This window comes from Coregonus lavaretus, assembly GCF_964263955.1.
Source record: "Coregonus lavaretus genome assembly, chromosome: 2".
In the NCBI taxonomy this organism is placed as follows: domain Eukaryota; kingdom Metazoa; phylum Chordata; class Actinopteri; order Salmoniformes; family Salmonidae; genus Coregonus; species Coregonus lavaretus.
Genome location: NC_139989.1, coordinates 33,132,900 through 33,157,482, shown reverse-complemented (window position 1 = coordinate 33,157,482; position 24,583 = coordinate 33,132,900). Strand labels below are relative to the sequence as shown.

The window sequence follows — 24,583 nt, the reverse complement described above, 5'->3', positions numbered from 1 at the left end:
TGACAGACGTGACAGAGTCTGGAGACGCCGTGGAGAACGTTCTGCTGCCTGCAACATCCTCCAGCATGACCGGTTTGGCGGTGGGTCAGTCATGGTGTGTGGTGGCATTTCTTTGGGGGGCCGCACAGTGTGTCAGCAGTTCCTGCAAGAGGAAGGCATTGATGCTATGGACTGGCCCGCCCGTTCCCCAGACCTGAATCCAATTGAGCACATCTGGGACATCATGTCTCGCTCCATCCACCAACGCCACGTTGCACCACAGACTGTCCAGGAGTTGGCGGATGCTTTAGTCCAGGTCTGGGAGGAGATCCCTCAGGAGACCATCCGCCACCTCATCATTTTGACTTGTTTTAAGGACATTACATCAAAATTACAACAAAGTTGGATCAGCCTGTAGTGTGGTTTTCCACTTTAATTTTGAGGGTGACTCCAAATCCAGACCTCCATGGGTTGATAAATTTGATTTCCATTGATAATTTCTGTGTGATTTTGTTGTCAGCACATTCAACTATGTAAAGAAAAAAGTATTTAATAACATTCTTTCATTCTAGGATGTGTTATTTTTGTGTTCCCTTAATTTTTTTGAGCAGTGTATATAGAAAATATATATTGGGGATTGGAAATGATGCCGACAATTACATTGATGGAAGCTACAAATCTATCTGCAATATTAAAGCTGATCTACCCCCTAAAAAAATAAAAATAATAATACGTCTGAAGTACCTCTGTAACTTCAAACATAGATTTTCTGAAATATTGACTGCTGAATTCATAGCGTAAGAAGTAGTTTTCTTTTTGGGGGGTGGGGGTGAAATATGTTTATTTTTATTTTCAAGTCACATCTTAATGACTGTCCCCAACGTGTCCCATTGCAGGTTCTACTTTAAGGAAAGGGGTGAAAGCTGACATCTGGACCTGGCCCATCTACAAGATCCAACTCCCAGTCAACTGTGGGGACAAAGAAGGCATGCTCAATAGGGTAAAGCTGGCCAAAGGTAGGTCGTAACAATAGACTTAATACTATGTGTTTGTGTGTAATGGTGGATGTGGTTTGGCCCGAATAACCTTGCCTGAGACCTTAAAAGTGGCAATCTGCAGTTGCTACATCCAATTTTGAATATAGCAATATAACTTATAACAACCTCATGAGCTTAGTTCAACTGTCTTACCCCATCAGAACAAAATACTGTATACGGCTGTTTTACTCCAATATTTGTAAACAAAGTAAATGTAAACAAACACTGTATACCCTCAAAACATGGTTAACACTATAATGTTAATAGCATGGATGGTCAGTCCTTGCCTCCATAGCTCTTTTTTTCCAGGCCCATCCTTCAGCTTTTTACCGAAACATTGGTGGGGAGTCCTCTTTGTAATTGATGCAATTGCTGATTGCCCCTTTAAATACTCCTCGAGACCAGGGCCCGTATCCACAAAGCATCTCAGAAAAGGTCCTAGGAATGTTTTAAGACAGTTTTAAGACAAAGAAAACTACCAGCTCAGAGTAGGTTTTAGGATGATGTTAACACTGCCCACACAAATTCTGAGCCAGGAGTAAAATCAACTCATAAACTTTTATCTCAGCTGGTAATCACGACAGTTTGAGGTACCGCAAAGGAGAGATAGTGATGAGGCTCATTGACATTGCAAATTATGGGGAATAACCAATCGTGAGGAGGCATTGCCAGCTGTGAACTCTATAGGTAACACGCAACCATGGTGAATGTGACTGTGGTAAAAAGTTCGATATTATTTTCATCTGGCACGATCACTTTGCCTACTCTAATATGTTGGCATGCATTTTTTGATGGTCATTAAAAGCGGAATTATGCCAATATTACCATTATATCAACACAATCGTCACTTCCGTTTAACAACTCTGAAAAGCTTTGGCACAGTAGGCATCAATTCACTTGCCAACAATGTTGCATACAACGTTTGAAAGGTCTATCATTTTCATCGAACACAATCAAAGTCAATATAAGCCCTAGATGCCTTCAATTGCCCAATTTATAGGCATGCCCAATATATACTTTTTTTTAACAAAGTGATGTTATGTAGATAAATAAATAATCAAAAGAAAACTTGTTTATTTATTAGCCTAGTGGTTCTAAGTATTTAGGCATATAATTGTGAAATAGGTCTCTTGAAATCATTGCCAAAAGCTCAAGAGATACTATTACAATTAGGTCTAGATTATTTATGGTTTGATCATATTCAAATATCAAAACATTCTTTTAACAACTCCAAAGTAATTGCATGTGGCGCAGGAACCACATTATCAAGACACCTGCTGGTAACTCTTAACTGGTTAGGACAGCTCATGAGGTGTCCTAAACATCTGTTGACTAGGTGTGACTCATGACTAAAGGCTTCAAGGATAGCTTTAATTTTCTACCCATCAGCACTTACAATAAATGTTCTACTCTGAGACCCTTTGTGAATACGGGCCCAGATCTAAAGCATAGCCTTTAGTGGGTGAACACAGTATTGTGAATTGCAGGAGACCCATGTTTCAATCACAGTCAGACACATGTGTACTACGGTCCATTTGACATTGCATGGTTTTAATTTGTGGTGGTGTGTATGATGTCTGACTTCCTCATTGGTTTGTCTCAGGGGAGAGGTGCATTGTGGTCCAGGGTCGCTGGTTAACCCCAAGTGTCTTTGAGGAGTTTGGGGGGAAGAAGAGCAGTAAGAACTGGAAGTACAGTATCCGCTGTAGAGACACCACTCTGGGAAAACTGATCCAGGTACAGCATATACTGTAGCTGATTTATTTTATTTGACAATTAAAAACACAATTCAGCCAGACATGGATACAATGCATTTAAAATCATCAAAGATAAAACAGAAAAGTTGAACAGCTTGGTCACTTTTCATACTCTAATCAGGCCTATGTCATTTGGACAATTTTCATTTACGTCATTTAACAGACGCTCTTATCCAGAGCGACTTACAAATAGGTGCATTCACCTTATAGCCAGTGGGATCACCACTTCACAATGTTTTTTTGGTTGTTTTTTTTGTTGCCATACACTACACTGTGGGATATAGGTCTGTATCATATAGTCTGTATCATATACTGTATCATATAGGGGAGACTGGTGTGTATTTCTCAGCACCAGTATATCTTACAAAACTATTTTCAATATTAGGAGAAACACCAAGGTCTTGGGTTGAAATGGGGTCCCTTTTTATCCTCATATCTTATTCCAACACTGTAAGACAGGTTAACATTCACAAGGCCACAGGGCCAGATGGATTACCAGGACACGTACTCAGAGCATGCACTGACCAGCTGGCAAGTGTCTTCACTGACATTTTCAACCTCTCCCTGACCCAGTCTGTAATACCTACGTACCTTCAATCAGACCACCATAGTCCCTGTGCCCAAGAACGCCATGGTAACCTGTCTAAATGACTATTACCCTGTATCACTCACATCTGTAGCCAATGAAATTTTTTGAAAGGCTGGTCATGGCTCACATCAACACCATCATCCCAGACACCCTGGACCAACGCCAATTCGGATACCGCCCCAACAGATCCACAGATGATGCAATCTCTATTGCACTCCACACTGCCCTTTCCCACTTGGACAAAAGGAACACCTACTTGAGAATGCTGTTCATTGACTAAAGCTCAGCGTTCAACACCATAGTACCCTCAAAGCTCATCACTAAGCTAAGTACCCTGGGACTGAACACCTCTCTCTGCAACTGGATCTTGGACTTCCTTACGGGATGCCCCCAGGTGGTGAGGGTAGGCAACAACACATCCGCCACTCTGACCCTCAAGACCAGGGCCCCTCAGGGGTGCGTGCTTAGTCCCCTCCTGTACTCCCTGTCCACCCACGACTGCGTGGCCACGCATGACTCCAACCCCATCATTAAGTTTTCAGACGACACGACGGCAGTAGACCTGATCACCGACGACGTTGAGATAATAATAATAATATATAATAATATAATATAATAAATAATAATATAATATGCCATTTAGCAGACGCTTTTATCCAAAGCGACTTACAGTCATGCGTGCATACATTTTTGTGTATGGGTGGTCCCGGGGATCGAACCCACTACCTTGGCGTTACAAGCGCCGTGCTCTACCAGCTGAGCTACAGAGGACCACATAGGGAGGAGGTCAGAGACCTGGCAGTGTAGTGCCAGGACAATAACCTCTCCCTCAATGTCAGCAAGACAAAGAACTGATCGTGGACTACAGGAAACGGAGAGCCGAGCACGCCCCCATTCAAATCAACAGGGCTGTAGTGGAACCGGTCGAGAGCATCAAGTTCCTCAGTGTCCACATCACTAAGAATCTATCATGGTCCAAACACACCAACAGAGTCATGAAGAGGGCACAATAATGCCTCTTCCCTCTGAGGAGGCTGAAAAGATTTAGCATGGGCCCTCAGATCTTCAAAAAGTTCTACAGCTGCACCATTGAGAGCATCTTGACTGGCTGCGTCACCGCTTGGTATGGCAACTGCTTGGCATCTGACCGCAGCCTACATTTTCCCCCAGTGGCGCAGTGTCACGATCGTCTATGTCGTCCAAGTATGACCAAGGCGCAACGTGTCCAAGAAACATGACTTTAATAAGCAAAAGCACAGAAATACAAAACTAAAGACGACTCGTGAAGTCCAAAGTACAACGACTGAAACACGGAACAAAAACCCACAAACCCAAGGAGAAAAACACACAGAATATATATGGCTCCCAATCAGAGATAACGAGCCGACAGCTGACACTCGTTACCTCCGATTGGGAGTCATTGACCAATCACCACTAAACACAAACAAAATGAAACTCACCCATCCCCAACACCACCAAATGAAATACACCCTGGCTCTAACACACAGTCCCGGAGCCAGAGTGTGACAGTACCCCCCCCTAAAGGCGCGGACTGCGACCGCGCCTCAACTAGGGCTAACCAAGGGAGGGCTGGGTGGGCATACCTCTTCGGCGGTGGTTCAGGCTCTGGTCGTGATCCCCACTCCACCATAGTCACTACCCGCTTTTGTAGCCTCCTCCACCTGACCACCCTCCAAATTAACCCCACCGGATTAAGGGGCAGCACCGGACTGAATGGCGGATCCCGGCTGGACGGCTCTGGCGGATCCTGGCTGGACGGCTCTGGCGGATCCCGGCTGGATGGCTCTGGCGGATCCCGGCTCGGCGGCTCTGGCGGATCCCGGCTGGACGGCTCTGGCGGATCCCGGCTGGACGGCTCTGGCGGATCCCGGCTGGACGGCTCTGGCGGATCCCGGCTGGACGGCTCTGGCGGATCCCGGCTGGACGGCTCTGGCGGATCCCGGCTGGACGGCTCTGGCGGATCCCGGCTGGACGGCTCTGGCGGATCACGGCTGGACGGCTCTGGCGGATCTCGGCTGGACGGCTCTGGCGGATCCCGGCTGGACGGCTCTGGCGGATCCCGGCTGGACGGCTCTGGCGGATCCCGGCTGGACGGCTCTGGCGGATCCCGGCTGGACGGCTCTGGCGGATCCTGGCTGGACGGCTCATGGCTGGCTGACGGATCTGGCTGCTCATGGCTGGCTGACGGATCTGGCTGCTCATGGCTAGCTGACGGATCTGACTGCTCATGGCTAGCTAACGGATCTGGCTGCTCATGGCTGGCTGACGGATCTGGCTGCTCATGGCTGGCTGACGGATCTGGCTGCTCATGGCTGGCTGACGGATCTGGCTGCTCATGGCTGGCTGACGGATCTGGCTGCTCATGGCTGGCTGACGGATCTGGCTGCTCATGGCTGGCTGACGGATCTGGCTGCTCATGGCTGGCGGAAGGCTCTGGCTGATCCTGTCTGGCGGACGGCTCTGGCTGATCCTGTCTAGCGGAAGGCTCTGGCTGATCCTGTCTGGCGGAAGGCTCTGGCTGATCCTGTCTGGCGGAAGGCTCTGGCTGATCCTGTCTGGCGGAAGGCTCTGGCTGATCCTGTCTGGCGGAAGGCTCTGGCTGATCCTGTCTGGCGGAAGGCTCTAGCAGCTCCGGTCTGGCGGACGGCTCTGAAGGCTCATGGCAGACGGGCGGCTTTGCAGGCTCAGTACAGACGGGCGGCTTATGCAACGCTTGGCAGACGGGCAGTTCAGGCGCCATAGGGCAGACGGGCAGTTCAAGCGCCGTTGGGCAGACGGGCAGTTCAGGCGCCGTTGGGCAGACGGGCAGTTCAGGCGCCGTTGGGCAGACGGGCAGTTCAGGCGCCGTTGGGCAGACGGCAGACTCTGGCCGGCTGAGACGCACTGTAGGCCTGATGCGTGGTGCCGGAACTGGAGGTACCGGGCTGAGGACACGCATCTCAGGGCTAGTGCGGGAAGCAGCAACAGGGCATGCTTGGCCCTGGGGACGCACCGTAGGCCTGATGCGTGGTGCCGGAACTGGAGGTACCGGGCTGAGGACACGCATCTCAGGGCTAGTGCGGGGAGCAGGAACAGGGCATACTGGACCCTGGGGACGCACCGTAGGCCTGATGCGTGGTGCCGGAACTGGAGGTACCGGGCTGAGGACACGCATCTCAGGGCTAGTGCGGGGAGCAGGAACAGGGCATACTGGACCCTGGGGACGCACCGTAGGCCTGATGCGTGGTGCCGGAACTGGAGGTACCGGGCTGAGGACACGCATCTCAGGATTCGTGCGTGGAGCAGGAACAGGCCGGGCTGGGCTGGTGACGCACCCCGTAGGATTCGTGCGTGGAGCAGGAACAGGCCGGGCTGGGCTGGCGACGCGCACCGTATCCCTGGTGCGAGTGGCCGGAACAGGCCGGGCCGGGCTGGCGACGCACATCGTGGACCTGGTGCGTGGAGTAGGAACAGGCCGGTCCGTACCGGGAACACACACCACTGGCCTTAACTGGGGATCAGGAACGGGCCGGACCGGACTGGTAACACACTTCAGTCTCTCATGCCGTGCCACAACAACTTCCCTCCCTCTACTCGCCAATGGCTCCCGTAATCCGATAGCCTTCTCTCCACCTCTCCCTGTGGCAGCCTCCTGCTGCCCAGGCGCCCAAGCCATGTGCCCCCCCCCAAAAATTTTTTGGGGTTGCCTCTCGTCCTTCCGACGATGGCCCTGCTGATGCCGTTGCTCCACTCCTGCCAGGTTCTCCCCCTTCATCGCCCTCCGGTACCGGACGGCCTCCTCCTGCGTAATATGTCCCCAGCCGAGGAGGACATCCACCAGCGTTCTCTCCATACCTGGCGCTTCCTCCCCAAGAAATTCTTGGGTAGTACTCTCGGGCTTCCAGCCTTGCCTCCGTGCTGCCTCCTCATATCGCCGCCTCTCGGCTTTAGCTGCCTCCCGCTCTTCACGAGGACGGCGATATTCTCCCGGTTGATCCCAAGGCCCCTTACCATCCAGAATCTCCTCCCATGTCCATGAATCCTTTATGGAAGTCCATAAATCCTGTGTAGGTAGGTCCTGTTGCCGCTTGACACGCTGCTTGGTCTTTTTGTGGTGGGTTTTTCTGTCACGATCGTCTATGTCGTCCAAGTATGACCAAGGCGCAACGTGTCCAAGAAACATGACTTTAATAAGCAAAAGCACAGAAATACAAAACTAAAGACGACTCGTGAAGTCCAAAGTACAACGACTGAAACACGGAACAAAAACCCACAAACCCAAGGAGAAAAACACACAGAATATATATGGCTCCCAATCAGAGATAACGAGCCGACAGCTGACACTCGTTACCTCCGATTGGGAGTCATTGACCAATCACCACTAAACACAAACAAAATGAAACTCACCCATCCCCAACACCACCAAATGAAATACACCCTGGCTCTAACACACAGTCCCGGAGCCAGAGTGTGACACGCAGTGGTCAGCCCCTTGCCATTTGAGTGACAGCTAGCAAGATGCACACAAAGCAGAGCGAACGAGTGAGAGAGCAATGACGTGGTGAACATATCTGCACATATGTGTCCTTTTACGGTACCAGTCAAAGGTTTTTTCTTTATTTTTACTATTTTCTACATTGTAGAATAATAGTGAAGACATCAAAACTATGAAATAACACATATGGAATCATGTAGTAACCAAAAAAGTGTTAAACAAATCAAAATATATTTTATATTTTATATTTTTCAAAGTAGCCACCCTTTGCCTTGATGACAGCTTTGCACACTCTTGGTATTCGCTCAACCAGCTTCATGAGGAATGCTTTTCCAACAGTCTTGAAGGAGTTCCCACATATGCTGAGCACTTGTTGGCTTCTTTTCCTTCACTCTGCGTTCCAACTCATCCCAAACCATCTCAATTGGATTGAGGTCGGGTGATTGTGGAGACCAGGTCATCTGATGCTGCACTCCATCACTCTCCTTGGTCAAATAGCCCTTACACAGCTTGGAGGTGTGTTTTGGGTCATTGTCCTGTTGGAAAAACAAATGATAGTCCCACTAAGCGCAAACCAGATGGGATGGCGTATCGCTGCAGAATGCTGTGGTAGCCATGCTGGTTAAGTGTGCCTTGAATTCTAAATAAATCACAGACAGTGTCACCAGCAAAGCACCCCCACACAATCACACCTCCGCCATGCTTCACGGTGGGAACCACAAATGCAGAGATGATCCGTTCACCTACTCTGCGTCTCACACAGACATGGCGGTTGGAACCAAAAATCTCAAATTTGGACTCATCAGACCAAAGAACAAATTTCGACCGGTCTAATGTCCATTGCTCGTGTTTCTTGGCCCAAGCAAGTCTCTTCTTATTATTGGTGTCCGTTAGTAGTGGTTTCTTTGCAGCAATTCGACCATGAAGGCCTGATTCACGCAGTCTCCTCTGAACAGTGGATGTTGAGAAGTGTCTGTTACTTGAACTCTGTGAAGCATTTATTTGGGCTGCAATCTAATGCAGTTAAATCTAATGAATATATATTGATTTGTTTAACACTTTTTTGGTTACTATATGATTCCATATGTGTTATTTCATAGTTTTGATGTCTTCACTATTATTCTACAATGTAGAAAATAGTACAAATAAAGAAAAACCCTTGAATGAGTAGGTGTGTCCAAACTGTTTACTGGTACTGTATATTTATTTTTTTAGGGGGTAGATTAGCTTTAACATTGCAGATAGATTGTGGGTTCTATCAATGTAATTGTCTGCATCATTTCCAATCCCCCATATACAGTTGAATTCGGAAGTTTACATACACTTAGGTTGGAGTCATTAAAACTTGTTTTTCAACCACTCCACACATTTTTAGTTAACAAACTATAGTTTTGGCAAGTCGGTTAGGACATCTACTTTGTGCATGACACAAGTAATTTGTCACGCCCTGACGTATAGAACTCTTGTTAGTTGAGTCAGGGTGTGGAAGTTCTATGTTATTATTTCTATGTTTACATTCTAGGTATTGTATTGGCCGGGTGTGATTCCCAATCAGAGACAGCTGTCGCTCGTTGTCTCTGATTGGGGATCATACTTAGGTAGCCCAGTTGCCTACTAAGTTTGTGGGATCTTGTTCCTGTGTTAGGCTTGTATTGTGTATAGCCTTGGACTTCACGTTACGTTGGTTTGTTGTTTTGTCATGAGTGTTTATTCGTAAATAAACATGTTTGCATACCACGCTGCACCTTGGTCTGACCCATCTCTCAACGATCGTGACAGAAGATCCCACCAACAACGGACCAAGCAGCGTGCCCAGGAGCAGCAGACACCCTGGACACAGGTGGGGAAGAGTTTTTGGACATGGGAGGAGATTTTTGCAGGGAAAGGACCCTGGGCGAAGGAGGAGGCCCAGGCAGGAGAGGAACACAGACGGCGTCGGCCGAGGAGGAAGCCCGCGAGACAGCTCCAATAACATTTTTTTGGGGGGGCTAAAAGGGTGGTCGGGGATCGATAGAGAAGAGCCCCGACCACTGCACTCGTGGGGGCTCAAGGAGGAGTCCTCACACGGAGAGTAAAGGACTGGTACAGTCGTAGACCTCCAGCGTCGGTTCCCAGTCCGGTACGGCCCGTGCCTGTTCCCCGCACCACACCAGTGGTGCGTGTCGTCAGCCCGGTACACCCCGTACCTGCTCCCCGCCCCAGGCCAGTGGTGCGTGTTCCCAGTCCGGCCCGGCCCGTTCCTGCTCCACGCACCAAGCCAGTGGTGCGTGTTCCCAGTACGGCCCGTCCCTGCTCCTCGCACCAAACCAGTGGTGCGTGTCGCCAGCCCGGTACGCCCCGTACCTGCTCCCCGCACCAAGCCAGTGGTGCGTGTTCCCAGTCCAGTACGGCCCATCCCTGCTCCTCGCACCAAACCAGTGGTGCGTATCGCCAGCCCGGTATGCCCTGTACCTGCTCCCCGCACCAAGCCAGTGGTGCATGTTCCCAGTCCAGTACGGCCCGTCCCTGCTCCTCGCACCAAACCAGTGGTGCGTGTCGCCAGCCCGGTACGCCCCGTACCTGCTCCCCACACCAGGCCAGTGGTGCGTATTCCCCAGTCCGGCCCGGCCCGTTCCTGCTCCACGCCCCAAGCCAGTGGTGCGTGTTCCCAGTCCAGTACGGCCCGTCCCTGCTCCTCGCATCAAACCAGTGGTGCGTGTCGCCAGTCCGGTACGCCCTGTACCTGCTCCCCGCACCAGGCAAATGGTGCGTGTTCCCAGTCCGTCCTGGCCCGTTCCTGCTCCACGCACCAAGCCAGTGGTGCGTGTTCCCAGTCTAATACGGCCCGTCCCTGCTCCTCGCACCAAACCAGTGGTGCGTGTCGCCAGCCCGGTACGCCCCGTACCTGCTCCCCACACCAGGCCAGTGGTGCATGTCGCCAGCCCGGTACACTCCGTACCTGCTCCACGCACCAAGCCAGTGGTGCGTGTTCCCAGTCCAGTACGGCCCGTCCCTGCTCCTCGCACCAAACCAGTGGTGCGTGTCGGCAGCCCGGTACGCCCCGTACCTGCTCCCCGCACCAAGCCAGTGGTGCGTGTTCCCAGTCCAGTACGGCCCGTCCCTGCTCCCCGCACCAAACCAGTGGTGCGTGTCTCCAGTCCGGCCTGGCCCGTGCCTGCACCTCGCACCAAGCCAGGGGTGCGTGTTCCCAGTCCGGCACGGCCCGTGCCCATTCGACTGGTGCCTGGTCCAGCACCGGTCAGCTGCTCCACTCCGGAGCCAGAGCAGTCCGCTCCACCGGGGTCCAGTTCAGCTCCGGTCAGCGGCTCCAGTCCAGACCCAGACGTCAGCCCCTCTCCAGGTTCGGGGTCTCCCACACCAGGGCCCAGACAGGGCTTGGTGCATCGCGGGAGGATTGCCGATCCAGGCCCAGACGTCAGCCCCTCTCCAGGTTCGGGGTCTCCAACACCAGGGTCCAGACAGGGCTTGGTGCATCGTGGGAGGAAGGAGAGGGGAAGCATCGCGCCGAGGTCCAGACCAGACCAGGGGCGCAACGGGGAGGCTGAGAGGAGGAGGTCGTCACGCCCGGAGCCAGATCCGCCTCCGAGGCGGAATGCCCACCCGGACCCTACCCTGTTATGTCAGGTTTGTGCGGTCGAAGTCTGCACCTTTGGGGGGGGGGGGTGGTACTGTCACACCCTGACGTATGGAACTCTTGTATGTTGAGTCAGGGTGTGGAGATCTATGTGATGCATTCTATGTTTATATTCTAGGTATTGTGTTTCTATGGTTGGCCGGTGTGATTCCCAATCAGAGACCGCTGTCGCTCGTTGTCTCTGATTGGGGATCATACTTAGGTAGCCCAGTTGCCTACTATGTTTGTGGGATCTTGTTCCGTGTTAGGCTTGTATTGTGTATAGCCTTGGACTTCACGTTACGTTGATTTGTTGTTTTGTCGTGAGTGTTTATTCGTTAATAAACATGTATGCATTTCACGCTGCGCCTTGGTCTGACCCGTCTCTCAATGATCGTGACATAATTTTTCCAACAATTATTTAGACAGATTATTTCACTTATAATTCACTGTATCACAATTCCAGTGGGTCAGAAGTTGACATACACTAAGTTGACTGTGCCTTTAAACAGCTTGGAAGATTCCAGAAAAATGTCATGGCTTTAGAAGCTTCTGATAGGCTAATTGACATCATTTGAGTCAATTGGAGGTGTACCTGTGGATGTATTTCAAGGCCTACCTTCAAACTCAGTGCCTCTTTGCTTGACATCATGGGAAAATCAAAAGAAATAAGCCAAGACCTCAGAAAAAGAATTGTAGACCTCCACAAGTCTGGTTCATCCTTGGAAACAATTTCCAAACGCCTGAAGGTACCACGTTCATCTGTACAAACAATAGTATGCAAGTATAAACACCATGGGACCACGCAGCCGTCATACCGCTCAGGAAGGAGACGCGTTCTGTCTCCTAGAGATGAACGTACTTTGGTGCGAAAAGTGCAAATCTATCCCAGAACAACAGCAAAGGACCTTGTGAAGATGCTGGAGAAAACAGGTACAAAAGTATCTATATCCACAGTAAAACGAGTCCTATATCGACATAACCTGAAAGGCCGCTCAGCAAGGAAGAAGCCACTGCTCCAAAACCGCCATAAAAAGCCAGACTACAGTTTGAAACTGCACATGGGGACCAAGATTGTACTTTTTGGAGAAATGTCCTGTGGTCCGATGAAACAAAAATAGAACTGATTGCCATAATGCCCATTGTTATGTTTGGAGGAAAAAGGGGGTACTTGCAAGCCGAATAACACCATCCCAACCGTGAAGCACGGGGGTGGCAGCATCATGCTGTGGGGGTGCTTTACTGAAGGAGGGACTGGTGCACTTCACAAAATAGATGGCATCATGAGGAAGGAAAATTATGTGGATATATTGAAGCAACATGTCAAGACATCAGTCAGGAAGTTAAAGCTTGGTCGCAAATGGGTGTTCCAAATGGACAATGACCCCAAGCATACTTCCAAAGCTGTGGCAAAATGGCTTAAGGACAACAAAGTCAAGGTATTGGAGTGGCCATCACAAAACCCTGACCTCAAAAAAGCGTGTGAGAGCAAGGACTCCTACAAACCTGACTCAGTTACACCAGCAAGAAATAAAAGCTATTATTCTGACATTTCACATTCTTTTTTGAACTTGTGGGAAACTTGTGGAAGGCTATTGTGGGAAGCTTGTGGAAGGCTATACAGTTGAAGTCGGAAGTTTACATACACCTTAGCTAAATACATCTAAACTCAGTTTTTCACAATTCCTAGGAAACATTCCCTGTCTTAGGTCAGTTAGGATCACCACTTTATTTTAAGAATGTGAAATGTCAGAATAATAGTAGAGAGAGTGATTTATTTCAGGTTTTATTTCTTTCATCACATTCCCAGTGGGTCAGAAATTTACATACACTGAATTAGTATTTGGTAGCATTGCCTTTAAATTGTTTAACTTGGGTCAAACATTTCGGGTAGCCTTCCACAAGCTTCCCACAATCAATTGGGTGAATTTAGGCCCATTCCTCCTGACAGAGCTGGTGTAACTGAGTCAGGTTTGTAGGAGTCCTTGCTCTCACACGCTTTTTCAGTTCTGCCCACAAATATTCTATAGGATTGAGGTCAGGGCTTTGTGATGGCCACTCCAATACCTTGACTTTGTTGTCCTTAAGCCATTTTGCCACAACTTTGGAAGTATGCTTGGGGTCATTGTCCATTTGGAACACCCATTTGCGACCAAGCTTTAACTTCCTGACTGATGTCTTGAGATGTTGCTTCAATATATCCACATAATGTTCCTTCCTCATGATGCCATCTATTTTGTGAAGTGCACCAGTCCCTCCTGCAGCAAAGCACCCCCACAGCATGATGCTGGTACCCCCGTGCTTCACGGTTGGGATGGTGTTCTTCGGCTTGCAAGCATCTGCCTTTTTCCTCCAAACTTAACGATGGTCATTATGGCCAAACAGTTATATTTTTGTTTCATCAGACCAGAGGACATTTCTCAAAAAAGTACGATCTTTGTCCCCATGTGCAGTTGCAAACCATAGTCTGGCTTTTTTATGGCGGTTTTGGAGCAGTGGCTTCTTCCTTGCTGAGCGGCCTTTCAGGTTATGTCGATATAGGACTCGTTTTACTGTGGATATAGATTATTTTTTACCTGTTTCCTCCAGCATCTTCACAAGGTCCTTTGCTGTTGTTCTGGGATAGATTTGCACTTTTCACACCAAAGTTCGTTAATCTCTAGGAAACAGAACGCGTCTCCTTCCTGAGCGGTATGATGGCTGCATGGTCCCATGGTGTTTATATATGCGTACTATTGTTTGTACAGATGAACGTGGTACCTTCAGGCATTTGGAAATTGCTCCCAAGGATGAACCAGACTTGCGGAGGTCTACAATTCTTTTTCTGAGGTCTTGGCTGATTACTTTTGATTTTCCCATGATGTCAAGCAAATAGGCACTGAGTTTGAAGGTAGGCCTTGAAATACACCCACAGGTACACCTCCAATTGACTCACATGATGTCAATTAGCCTATCAGAAGCTTCTAAAGCCAGGTCAACATTCACAAGGCCGCAGGGCCAGACGGATTACCAGGACGTGTACTCCGAGCATGTGCTGACCAACTGGCAAGTGTCTTCACTGACATTTTCAACATGTCCCTGACTGAGTCCTTAATACCAACATGTTTCAAGCAGACCACCATAGTCCCCGTGCCCAAGAACTCTAAGATAACCTGCCTAAATGACTACCGACCCGTGGCACTGACGTCTGTAGCCATGAAGTGCTTTGAAAGACTGGTCATGGCTCACATCAACAGCATAATCCCAGAAACCCTAGACCCACTCCAATTTGCATACCGCCCCAACAGATCCACAGATGATGCAATCTCTATCGCACTCCACACTGCCCTTTCCCACCTGGACAAGAGGAACACCTACGTGAGAATGCTATTCATTGACTACAGCTCAGCATTCAACACCATAGTACCCTCTAAGCTCATCACTAAGCTAAGGATCCTGGGACTAAACACCTCCCTCTGCAACTGGATCCTGGACTTCCTGACGGGCCGCCCCCAGGTGGTAAGGGTAGGTAACAACACATCTGCAACACTGATCCTCAACACGGGGGCCCCTCAGGGGTGCGTGCTCAGTCCCCTCCTGTACTCTCTGTTCACCCATGACTGCATGGCCAGGCACGACTCTAACACCATCATTAAGTTTGCCGACGACACAACAGTGGTAGGCCTGATCACCGACAACGATGAGACAGCCTATAGGGAGGAGGTCAGAGATCTGGCCATGTGGTGCCAGGACAACAACCTCTCCCTCAACGTGACCAAGACAAAGGAGATGATTGTGGACTACAGGAAAAAAAAGAGGACTGAGCACGCCCCCATTCTCATCGACGGGGCTGTAGTGGAACAGGTTGAGAGCTTCAAGTTCCTTGGTGTCCACATCACCAACAAACTATCATGGTCCAAACACACCAAGACAGTCGTGAAGAGGGCACGACAAAGCCTATTCCCCCTCAGGAGACTAAAAAGATTTGGCATGGGTCCTCAGATCCTCAAAAAATTCTACAGCTGCACCATCGAGAGCATCCTGACTGGTTGCATCACCGCCTGGTATGGCAACTGCTTGGCCTCTGACCGCAAGGCACTACAGAGGGTAGTGCGTACGGCCCAGTACATCACTGGGGCAAAGCTCCCTGCCATCCAGGACCTCTATACCAGGCGGTGTCAGAGGAAGGCCCTCAAAATTGTCAAAGACTCCAGCCACCCTAGTCATAGACTGTTCTCTCTGCTACCGCACGGCAAGCGGTACCGGAGTGCCAAGTCTAGGTCCAAAAGACTTCTCAACAGCTTCTACCCCCAAGCCATAAGACTCCTGAACAGCTAATCATGGCTACCCGGACTATTTGCACTGCCCCCCCCACCCCATCCTTTTTACGCTGCTGCTACTCTGTTAAGTATTTATGCATAGTCACTTTAACTCTACCCACATGTACATATTACCTCAACTACCTCAACTAGCCGGTGCCCCCGCACATTGACTCTGCAACGGTACCCCCCTGTATATATAGCCTCCCTACTGTCACTTTATTTTACTGTATATATAGCCTCCCTACTGTCACTTTATTTTACTTCTGCTCTTTTTTTCTCAACACTTTTTTTGTTGTTGTTTTATTCTTACTTTTTTTGTTTAAAATAAATGCACTGTTGGTTAAGGGCTGTAAGTAAGCATTTCACTGCAATGTCTGCACCTGTTGTATTCGGCGCATGTGACCAATAAAATTTGATTTGATTTGATTTGATTCTAAAGCCATGACATCATTTTCTGTAATTTTCCAAGCTGTTTAAAGGCACAGTCAACTTAGTGTATGTAAACTTCTGACCCACTGGAATTGTGATACAGTGAATTATAAGTGAAATAATCTGTCTGTAAACAATTGTTGGAAAAATGACTTGTTATGCACAAAGTAGATGTCCTAACTGACTTGCCAAAACTATAGTTTGTTAACAAGAAATTTGTGGAGTTGTTGAAAAACAAGTTTTAATGACTCCAACCTAAGTGTATGTAAACTTCCGACTTCAACTGTATATTCTTAATATTTGTTTCCTTCTTTATCAATTTACCCTAATCCTACCTCCCCTCCCCTAGTTGGAGTAAAATAATGGACAACAATACTTAGGTTTCTACGTCCAGCTTACACATACTATATATATTTTACGGACACGGTATATTTTACATTAGTTATATTTTTTTATTAGCTTTTAGCCCAACCCTTCAGCTACCCTCAACTCCTCCCATGTATCTCTAATTTCCATGCATTTTTCAGCTGTGCTGTCATGTTTCACAAAAGTACTGAACTATTCTCATAGTTTTTACAGATTCTAAATTAAAGATGAATATTTTTACTAAAATTATTATTATATTATTGATCGATTGGCTATGGCTTTTCAAGTCACCCAGCAGTGCTATTTGCAGAGTTAGTTCCAGGTAAATGTTGCAATTCTTCAGCCATTCCTGAACATGCAACCAAAAACAAACTACAGTTACGTAATTTAGCTGATGCTCTTACCCAGTGCGATTTACAGGAGCAATTAGGGTTAAGTGCCTTGCTCAAGGGCACATTGACAAGGGCTCTTAACCACTAGGCTACCTGCCGCCCTACATATGGGCAGTACCAAAACAAGTGATCTAATGATTCTGTCTCTTTGCAGCAAAATCTGCAGAGCTGGGATTGTTTGTATCCCTCATATACATAACATTCTGTTGGTTGCAAGAATTTTGTATAATAATTTAAACTGAAAAACTCGTAACTTTTTAATCCGCCGTTGTTTTGTGTATCAGTTCATAAACCATGTGCCATGGAATCAGCACATCGAAAATCGCTTCCAAACTATTTTGTGACCTGCATGGCGCAACTGTCAATTTGTTAGTCCTTAAATGAAACTGGTATACTTTTCTATTCATCACAATTTGGTTTAACCAAATGTGGGCTTTAATGTAGGGCCATTCCACTTGCCTCTTCCATTTTTGTGGTAATGCTGCAATCAGTTGGTTGTAATTTTGGATATAGCAGACATTTCCATATATTTTTGTTAGCTGCATGTTTGACATAACTCCAACAGTTTGTCACGATCGTCGGATACAGAGGACCAAGGCGCAGCGTGGAAGGTGAACATATTTATTAAATAATGATTACACGAACAAAATAACAAAATCGATACGTGACGCCCAAAGGTGCAAAACACAAACCTACACAGGAACAAGATCCCACAAACACTGTGGGAAAACTGGCTGCTTAAGTATGGTTCCCAATCAGAGACAACAAGCAACAGCTGATACACGTTGCCTCTGATTGAGAACCACACTGGCCAACATAGAACTACAAAAACTAGAACAAAAACAAATGAAAACTCACACCCTGGCTCAACATACTAGAGTCCCCAGAGCCAGGGCGTGACAGTACCCCCCCCCCCCCCCCCAAAGGCGCGGACTCCGGCCGCGCCAACCAAACACCACAGGGGAGGGACCGGGTGGGCACTCCGCCTTGGCGGCGGATCCGGCTCCGGGCATGATTCCCATTCCCTCTCCAACCCCCCAAAGTACCCCTGGTCTGGTCTGACCCTGCTGGCCGGAGCTGGACTGAACACCGGTGGAGTGGATTGCTCTAGCTCCGGCGTGGAGCAGCTGACCGGTGCCGAACCAGGCACCGGTGGAACAGGCACGGGCTGTGCCGGACTGACGACGCACACCACTGGCTTGGTGTGGGGAGCAGGAACAGGCCGAACCGGGCTGACGATGCGCACCATAGGCTTGGTGCGGGGAGCAGGAACAGGCCGGGCCGGGCTGTTCCTGCTCCCCGTAGGCTTGGTGCGGGGAGCAGGAACAGGCCGGACCGGGCTGGCGACGCGCACCATAGGCTTGGTGCGGGGAGCAGGAACAGGCCAGACCGGGCTGACGACGCGCACCACAGGCTCGATGCGAGGAACAGGAACAGGCCGGACCGTACTGGGGACACACATCACTGGCCCTACGCAGGGATCAGGAACGGGCCGGACCGGACTGGTAACACACCCCAGTACCTCTCGCCGTGCCTCTACACTTTCCCTCTCCTCTGTGACCAGTGGCCCCCTTAACCTGGCACCCTCCTCTGCAAACCCGCTGGACCGCTCCATCGCGGCCTCCTGCTGCCCCGTCGTCCGCGGCGTGAGCCCCCCCCTAAAAAAATTCTGGGCTTCTCTCCTTCCTGTGGGCCAGGTCTCCATATCTCTCGCCAGCCTTTCGCCCTTCTGCTTCCAAGTCAAGCCCCTCTCTTCCTCACACGGCTTGACCCAGTCGAGGAGGCGAAGGAGATCCGCTAGAGATCTCCCTGGCAATGGCTCCTGGACACGCTGCTTGGTCCAGTCTTGGTGGGATCTTCTGTCACGATCGTCGGATACAGAGGACCAAGGCGCAGCGTGGAAGGTGAACATATTTATTAAATAATGATTACACGAACAAAATAACAAAATCAATACGTGACGCCCAACGGTGCAAAACACAAACCTACACAGGAACAAGATCCCACAAACACTGTGGGAAAACTGGCTGCTTAAGTATGGTTCCCAATCAGAGACAACAAGCAACAGCTGATACACGTTGCCTCTGATTGAGAACCACACTGGCCAACATAGAACTACAAAAACTAGAACAAAAACAAATGAAAACTCACACCCTGGCTCAACATACTAGAGTCCCCAGAGCCAGGGCGTGACACAGTTATATTTATGATATCATTAACAAAGATTATAACAATGTTTTTAATCAATTAGTGTATTTGAGTTGAACCATAATATTTGTTGTAATATTTGTTCTGTCTTTTCTGATGGATTAAACTGAAATTGCAACCAGCTTTCTATAGCCTGTTTTAAAAATAGCAATATTCTGGAGATTATTTCATTTTCAAATAACCAAAAGTGAGAGGTTGTAATCTGAATAAAGGGAAAAGGGCCATTTTTAACATGGGGTGAGCCATTTTGACTAATCTGCTGGAAAACCAGTTCGGATTTAAGTACAACTTTGGTATGGCTGAAGCCTTTAGTGAGAGGTTCAATGCTTTAATATTTAATAATTTCAGCCCTCCAAATTCATTATATACAGTGGGGGAAAAAAGTATTTAGTCAGCCACCAATTGTGCAAGTTCTCCCACTTAAAAAGATGAGAGAGGCCTGTAATTTTCATCATAGATACACGTCAACTATGACAGACAAATTGAGGAAAAAAAATCCCGAAAATCACATTGTATGATTTTTAATGAATTTATTTGCAAATTATGGTGGAAAATAAGTATTTGGTCACATACAAACAAGCAAGATTTCTGGCTCTCACAGACCTGTAACTTCTTCTTTAAGAGGCTCCTCTGTCCTCCACTCGTTACCTGTATTAATGGCACCTGTTTGAACTTGTTATCAGTATAAAAGACACCTGTCCACAACCTCAAACAGTCACACTCCAAACTCCACTATGGCCAAGACCAAAGAGCTGTCAAAGGACACCAGAAACAAAATTGTAGACCTGCACCAGGCTGGGAAGACTGAATCTGCAATAGGTAAGCAGCTTGGTTTGAAGAAATCAACTGTGGGAGCAATTATTAGGAAATGGAAGACATACAAGACCACTGATAATCTCCCTTGATCTGGGGCTCCACGCAAGATCTCACCCCGTGGGGTCAAAATGATCACAAGAACGGTGAGCAAAAATCCCAGAACCACACGGGGGGACCTAGTGAATGACCTGCAGAGAGCTGGGACCAAAGTAACAAAGCCTACCATCAGTAACACACTACGACGCAAGGGACTCAAATCCTGCAGTGCTAGACGTGTCCCACTGCTTAAGCCAGTACATGTCCAGGCCCGTCTGAAGTTTGCTAGAGTGCATTTGGATGATCCAGAAGAGGATTGGGAGAATGTCATATGGTCAGATGAAACCAAAATAGAACATTTTGGTAAAAACTCAACTCGTCGTGTTTGGAGGACAAAGAATGCTGAGTTGCATCCAAAGAACACCATACCTACTGTGAAGCATGGGGGTGGAAACATCATGCTTTGGGGCTGTTTTTCTGCAAAGGGACCAGGACGACTGATCCGTGTAAAGGAAATAATGAATGGGGCCATGTATCGTGAGATTTTGAGTGAAAACCTCCTTCCATCAGCAAGGGCATTGAAGATGAAACGTGGCTGGGTCTTTCAGCATGACAATGATCTCAAACACACCGCCCGGGCAACGAAGGAGTGGCTTCTTAAGAAGCATTTCAAGGTCCTGGCGTGGCCTAGCCAGTCTCCAGATCTCAACCCCATAGAAAATCTTTGGAGGGAGTTGAAAGTCCGTGTTGCCCAGCGACAGCCCCAAAACATCACTGCTCTAGAGGAGATCTGCATGGAGGAATGGGCCAAAATACCAGCAACAGTGTGTGAAAACCTTGTGAAGACTTACAGAAAACATTTGACCTGTGTCATTGCCAACAAAGGGTATATAACACAGTATTGAGAAACTTTTCTTATTGACCAAATACTTATTTTCCACCATAATTTGCAAATAAATTCATTAAAAATCCTACAATGTGATTTTCTGGATTTTTTTTTCTCATTTTGTCTGTCATAGTTGACGTGTATCTATGATGAAAATTACAGGCCTCTCTCATCTTTTTAAGTGGGAGAACATGCACAATTGGTGGCTGACTAAATACTTTTTTTCCCCACTGTAAATAGGCCCGTTTAATTTTGCCTGGCTTGCCATTCCAAATAAAGTGGAATATTTTTTGTTAATATAATAAAATATTTAAAAAGTAGTTTGGTGTATGCAGGGCCATAAGTAAATAGGTAAACTGGGATAAGACTAAATCATTGAAGATGCTAGTTACCACGTGGCTTGACCTAGGGACTCAGAAATAGGTTTGAATAGCTATCCCTTTACTCTTTTCAACAAACATACGTGTTCATGGATGCTCCCATAATTCAAACATTTACAAACAAAATATCACACATATTTTTTTTACTTGTACCTATAAAAAACAGACATTCCCCTCACCTCAATGTGTTGTCATGCTGACATGAACTGACCAGGTGGATGAGTTCTTTCGAAGAATTCACACATTTTTGTTCTTCTGTAACTGTACAGGTATTTCACTGATTTGCCATTCAGTCATTCAACACTAAAAAGCTATGTCTCTCCCCCTTTCTCTCCCCCCTCACTTCACCATCCCACCCACCTCAGGAAGGTCATTTAACTTCACCAGGCTTTAAAAGAAGAAAGAGTGCACAGGTAGGAGAGCAGTCTTTCATTATAAACTGAGTGGTTCGAGCCCTGAATGCTGATTGGCTGACAGCCGTGGTATATCAGACTGTATACCACACCCCCTCGGCCCTTATTGCTTAAATTTACCCTCTGAATTAACAGCCAAACTTAATTTAACTATTTAGTTGTACAAATGCCCTCAAATGTTTAGTACATCCACATCATACTGTATATCTTGATAACAGTTCACCCACATCATTCTATGTAAAAATTACTTTGTAGTAACTGTGAAAAAAAAAATATCCTTGACTTTATCAACTAAATATAATCAAGGTCCCCATGAATTAATAGAATGTAGCATATCATGGCAATTCGGTTTCTCTAAGTAGAGGCTTATACCATACTGGGCATAGGAAGATGTGTGACCATTGAAAATGCAAAGAAAGTGCTGCATCGTCATAGCATCTGAGTACATGTTGTTTATGAATATTAGTCATGAATCAGTTTTATTGCAACATCTAAACTTGACAACAGCTTAGCCTTAGCCGTTGATATTGTGATGTTTCTACGGGCATGTATTTATATTTCTTGGGCGTGATCATACTTTGACCAATGATACTTTTCTTTGTCCATGTTCTTACCATATTAGATGAAGAAGAGTCTATTATGTGACTGATATATGTAAAACTGCTCTGTCCCTTTTCTCCTATCTAGGCCAAGAGAACACTGTTACCCTCCAACCAATCAGCGGGCTCAATCACAGGTATGTACACCAATCACAACAATGGAATCTTTCTGAATCCTTCAGACATGACTATCTGGTAAAGGGGTTGGTGTCTCTCTAACCGTGTGTTGTTGTTGTTATAAGGTTTTGTGAATAACACAGGCCTGACCCTTCACACTTATATAATAAACCATCTTTCCCTAAACCTCTTTGTTTATCCTTACTCCAGAATCTGAGGAGGATGACAATGATGAGGAGGAAGAGGAGGAAGAAGAAGCTGAGCAGGAAGGAGAGAGAGGAAAGCAGGCAAACACTGCTGGAGGAGAGAGCAGTACAGGAGGCAGCCATGGTGTGGTGAAAAAGTCTGTCTTCAAAGTCACCTGTGGGGCCATCAATGGTACGCTACATAAGGAGCGGTTTGCATCAGGTTATTATTTTATTCTCTCAAGGTTTAATAAACATAAGAAAGTCCTATAGCTATTGCCGTGTCTCAGAAACTATTGGAGGTACTGGAGACACTTTTACATGTTGGCAACCCTCTTTCTCTGGCTGCACCTCAAATACTGCCCCCACTTAGTGCTTTTATCAAGCAGAAAACCCATGGCAGCAGATCCATAAGGTCTGCAATGAGAGGTGACTGTATAGTTCCCTTAAGGAAAAGTACCTTCAGTCAGACGGCTTCAGTCAGAGCTTCCCATGTCTGGAACATAACTGCCTCCAGACACACGTAACTGCGCCACACACAACCTGTCTGTAGTTTGTGAGGTGTTAGTGTGTTAGTTGTCATATGTTGCTCTCTATGTGCTCATTGTCTGTCTGTACTATGGGACTACGGTCGAAATTTTGCCAACTGGCTAAAACCGGCACTTTTACTGAAAATCTCTCTGCAAAAATAAACGTAATAAAGTAAAGTAAATGACACACTTTTAGCTATTGTCGATAATACACTACATGTTATTTTACCATAGCCCTATGTCACTCTGGTCAGCTGTCGTGCGCCATATTGGATTTATACTAGGGTTATAATAGGGTTTCATTTGAGATTTTCCTTCTGCCCCTATCTTCTCTGTTGCCCCAGGGTCATGTGGAAAGAGCATCCGTACGGAGCTGCGCTGGATGACCCCGATGGAGTTTGTGACGGGGGGGTCAGCTCTGGCAGATGCCTCCTGGAAGAAAGACATCCAGTGGGATGGGAAACCACTCAGCATCCTCATCGAGGTACAGAGGGAAAGAGAACAGAAAGAGAGAGAGGAAGAGAGATGAGAGAGAATGAAGATGTGTGTTTGGCACGTACCAACCTACTGTACATGGAATGGCTTAAGATAGTCTGCCAGGTCTATAAGGATCTGTGATGAAAACATTTCCCTTCTTCAAAAACGTTTTACTAGTACTTCTACTGTCTTTGTTTGTTTCTCATTTTCAGAGTAAGATCTTGGTTATCCACTCCCTCCTTTGTAAATGCAAGCTGTGCAGCCCCACGGCCAAAGACCGTGTAAGTTTCCCCCTCAACCCTCAGGAACATGGGAACAACGTAGGAACAACCATTTCAGTTTCTCCTCATCGCTCAACCACATATTGCCAGGGTATATCTGGTGGGCTTTCTGGAATAAGGACAAGTGTGTATATTGTGGTAGAAAGTGCAATAGATTATAAGATGAATGTTATTCTCTATTTCATCGAGGTCACAATACTTACATAGTCTTTCCCCATCCATTTCACCATTATACCGATCTGTTTCAATACGCAGGGGCAATATCCCTGATCTTACACGTAGCGATCTCTTGCTTTTAGGTAGGTTGTACATAATATACTGTATCTCTCACACACAAATTCACCCTTAATCAAACAAAAGGTTCTCAATTTGGGTTTATGATTAATCTCCCCCACCCATTTATTTTCATATTGCGTCATCAGTTGTTTTTTAATTGTGTCTATGTCTCCCTTAATTTGGTTTTCATACAAATGTTCTAAGTCAGACTGCTGGAAAAGGTCCCATTGAAAAACTTTTCTAGCTATTCTGGCAATTGGCATATCCAACAGTCTATTCCAAAGTCTCACCATACACGCTTCCATCTCACCTCACAGGGTTCCCAGCCCATGTCCCCAGTTATTGCCAGTATAGGCGCAAACTTGTGGACACCTAAAAAATTATGTACTGCTTTGAGATACCTCTTAGCAATCCACACTCC

At 47.3% G+C, this 24,583-nt stretch overlaps 1 protein-coding gene across 2 annotated transcripts in view; it reads left to right on the top strand.

The window, feature by feature from the left end:
• Window positions 1-24,583, top strand: part of LOC311137983 (uncharacterized protein) — a 68,173-nt gene that overhangs the window by 37,686 nt on the left and 5,904 nt on the right. The window contains exons 4-10 of one of the 2 annotated variants that reach the window (XM_084172628.1): window positions 876-995; window positions 2,620-2,753; window positions 21,650-21,697; window positions 22,385-22,433; window positions 22,624-22,791; window positions 23,473-23,612; window positions 23,818-23,886. In XM_084172628.1, the coding sequence (XP_084028754.1) occupies window positions 876-995; window positions 2,620-2,753; window positions 21,650-21,697; window positions 22,385-22,433; window positions 22,624-22,791; window positions 23,473-23,612; window positions 23,818-23,886 (728 nt within the window). Of the gene's footprint in view, window positions 1-875; window positions 996-2,619; window positions 2,754-21,649; window positions 21,698-22,384; window positions 22,434-22,623; window positions 22,822-23,472; window positions 23,613-23,817; window positions 23,887-24,583 lie in introns of both variants that reach the window. The other variant, XM_084172627.1, reaches the window with a different exon arrangement.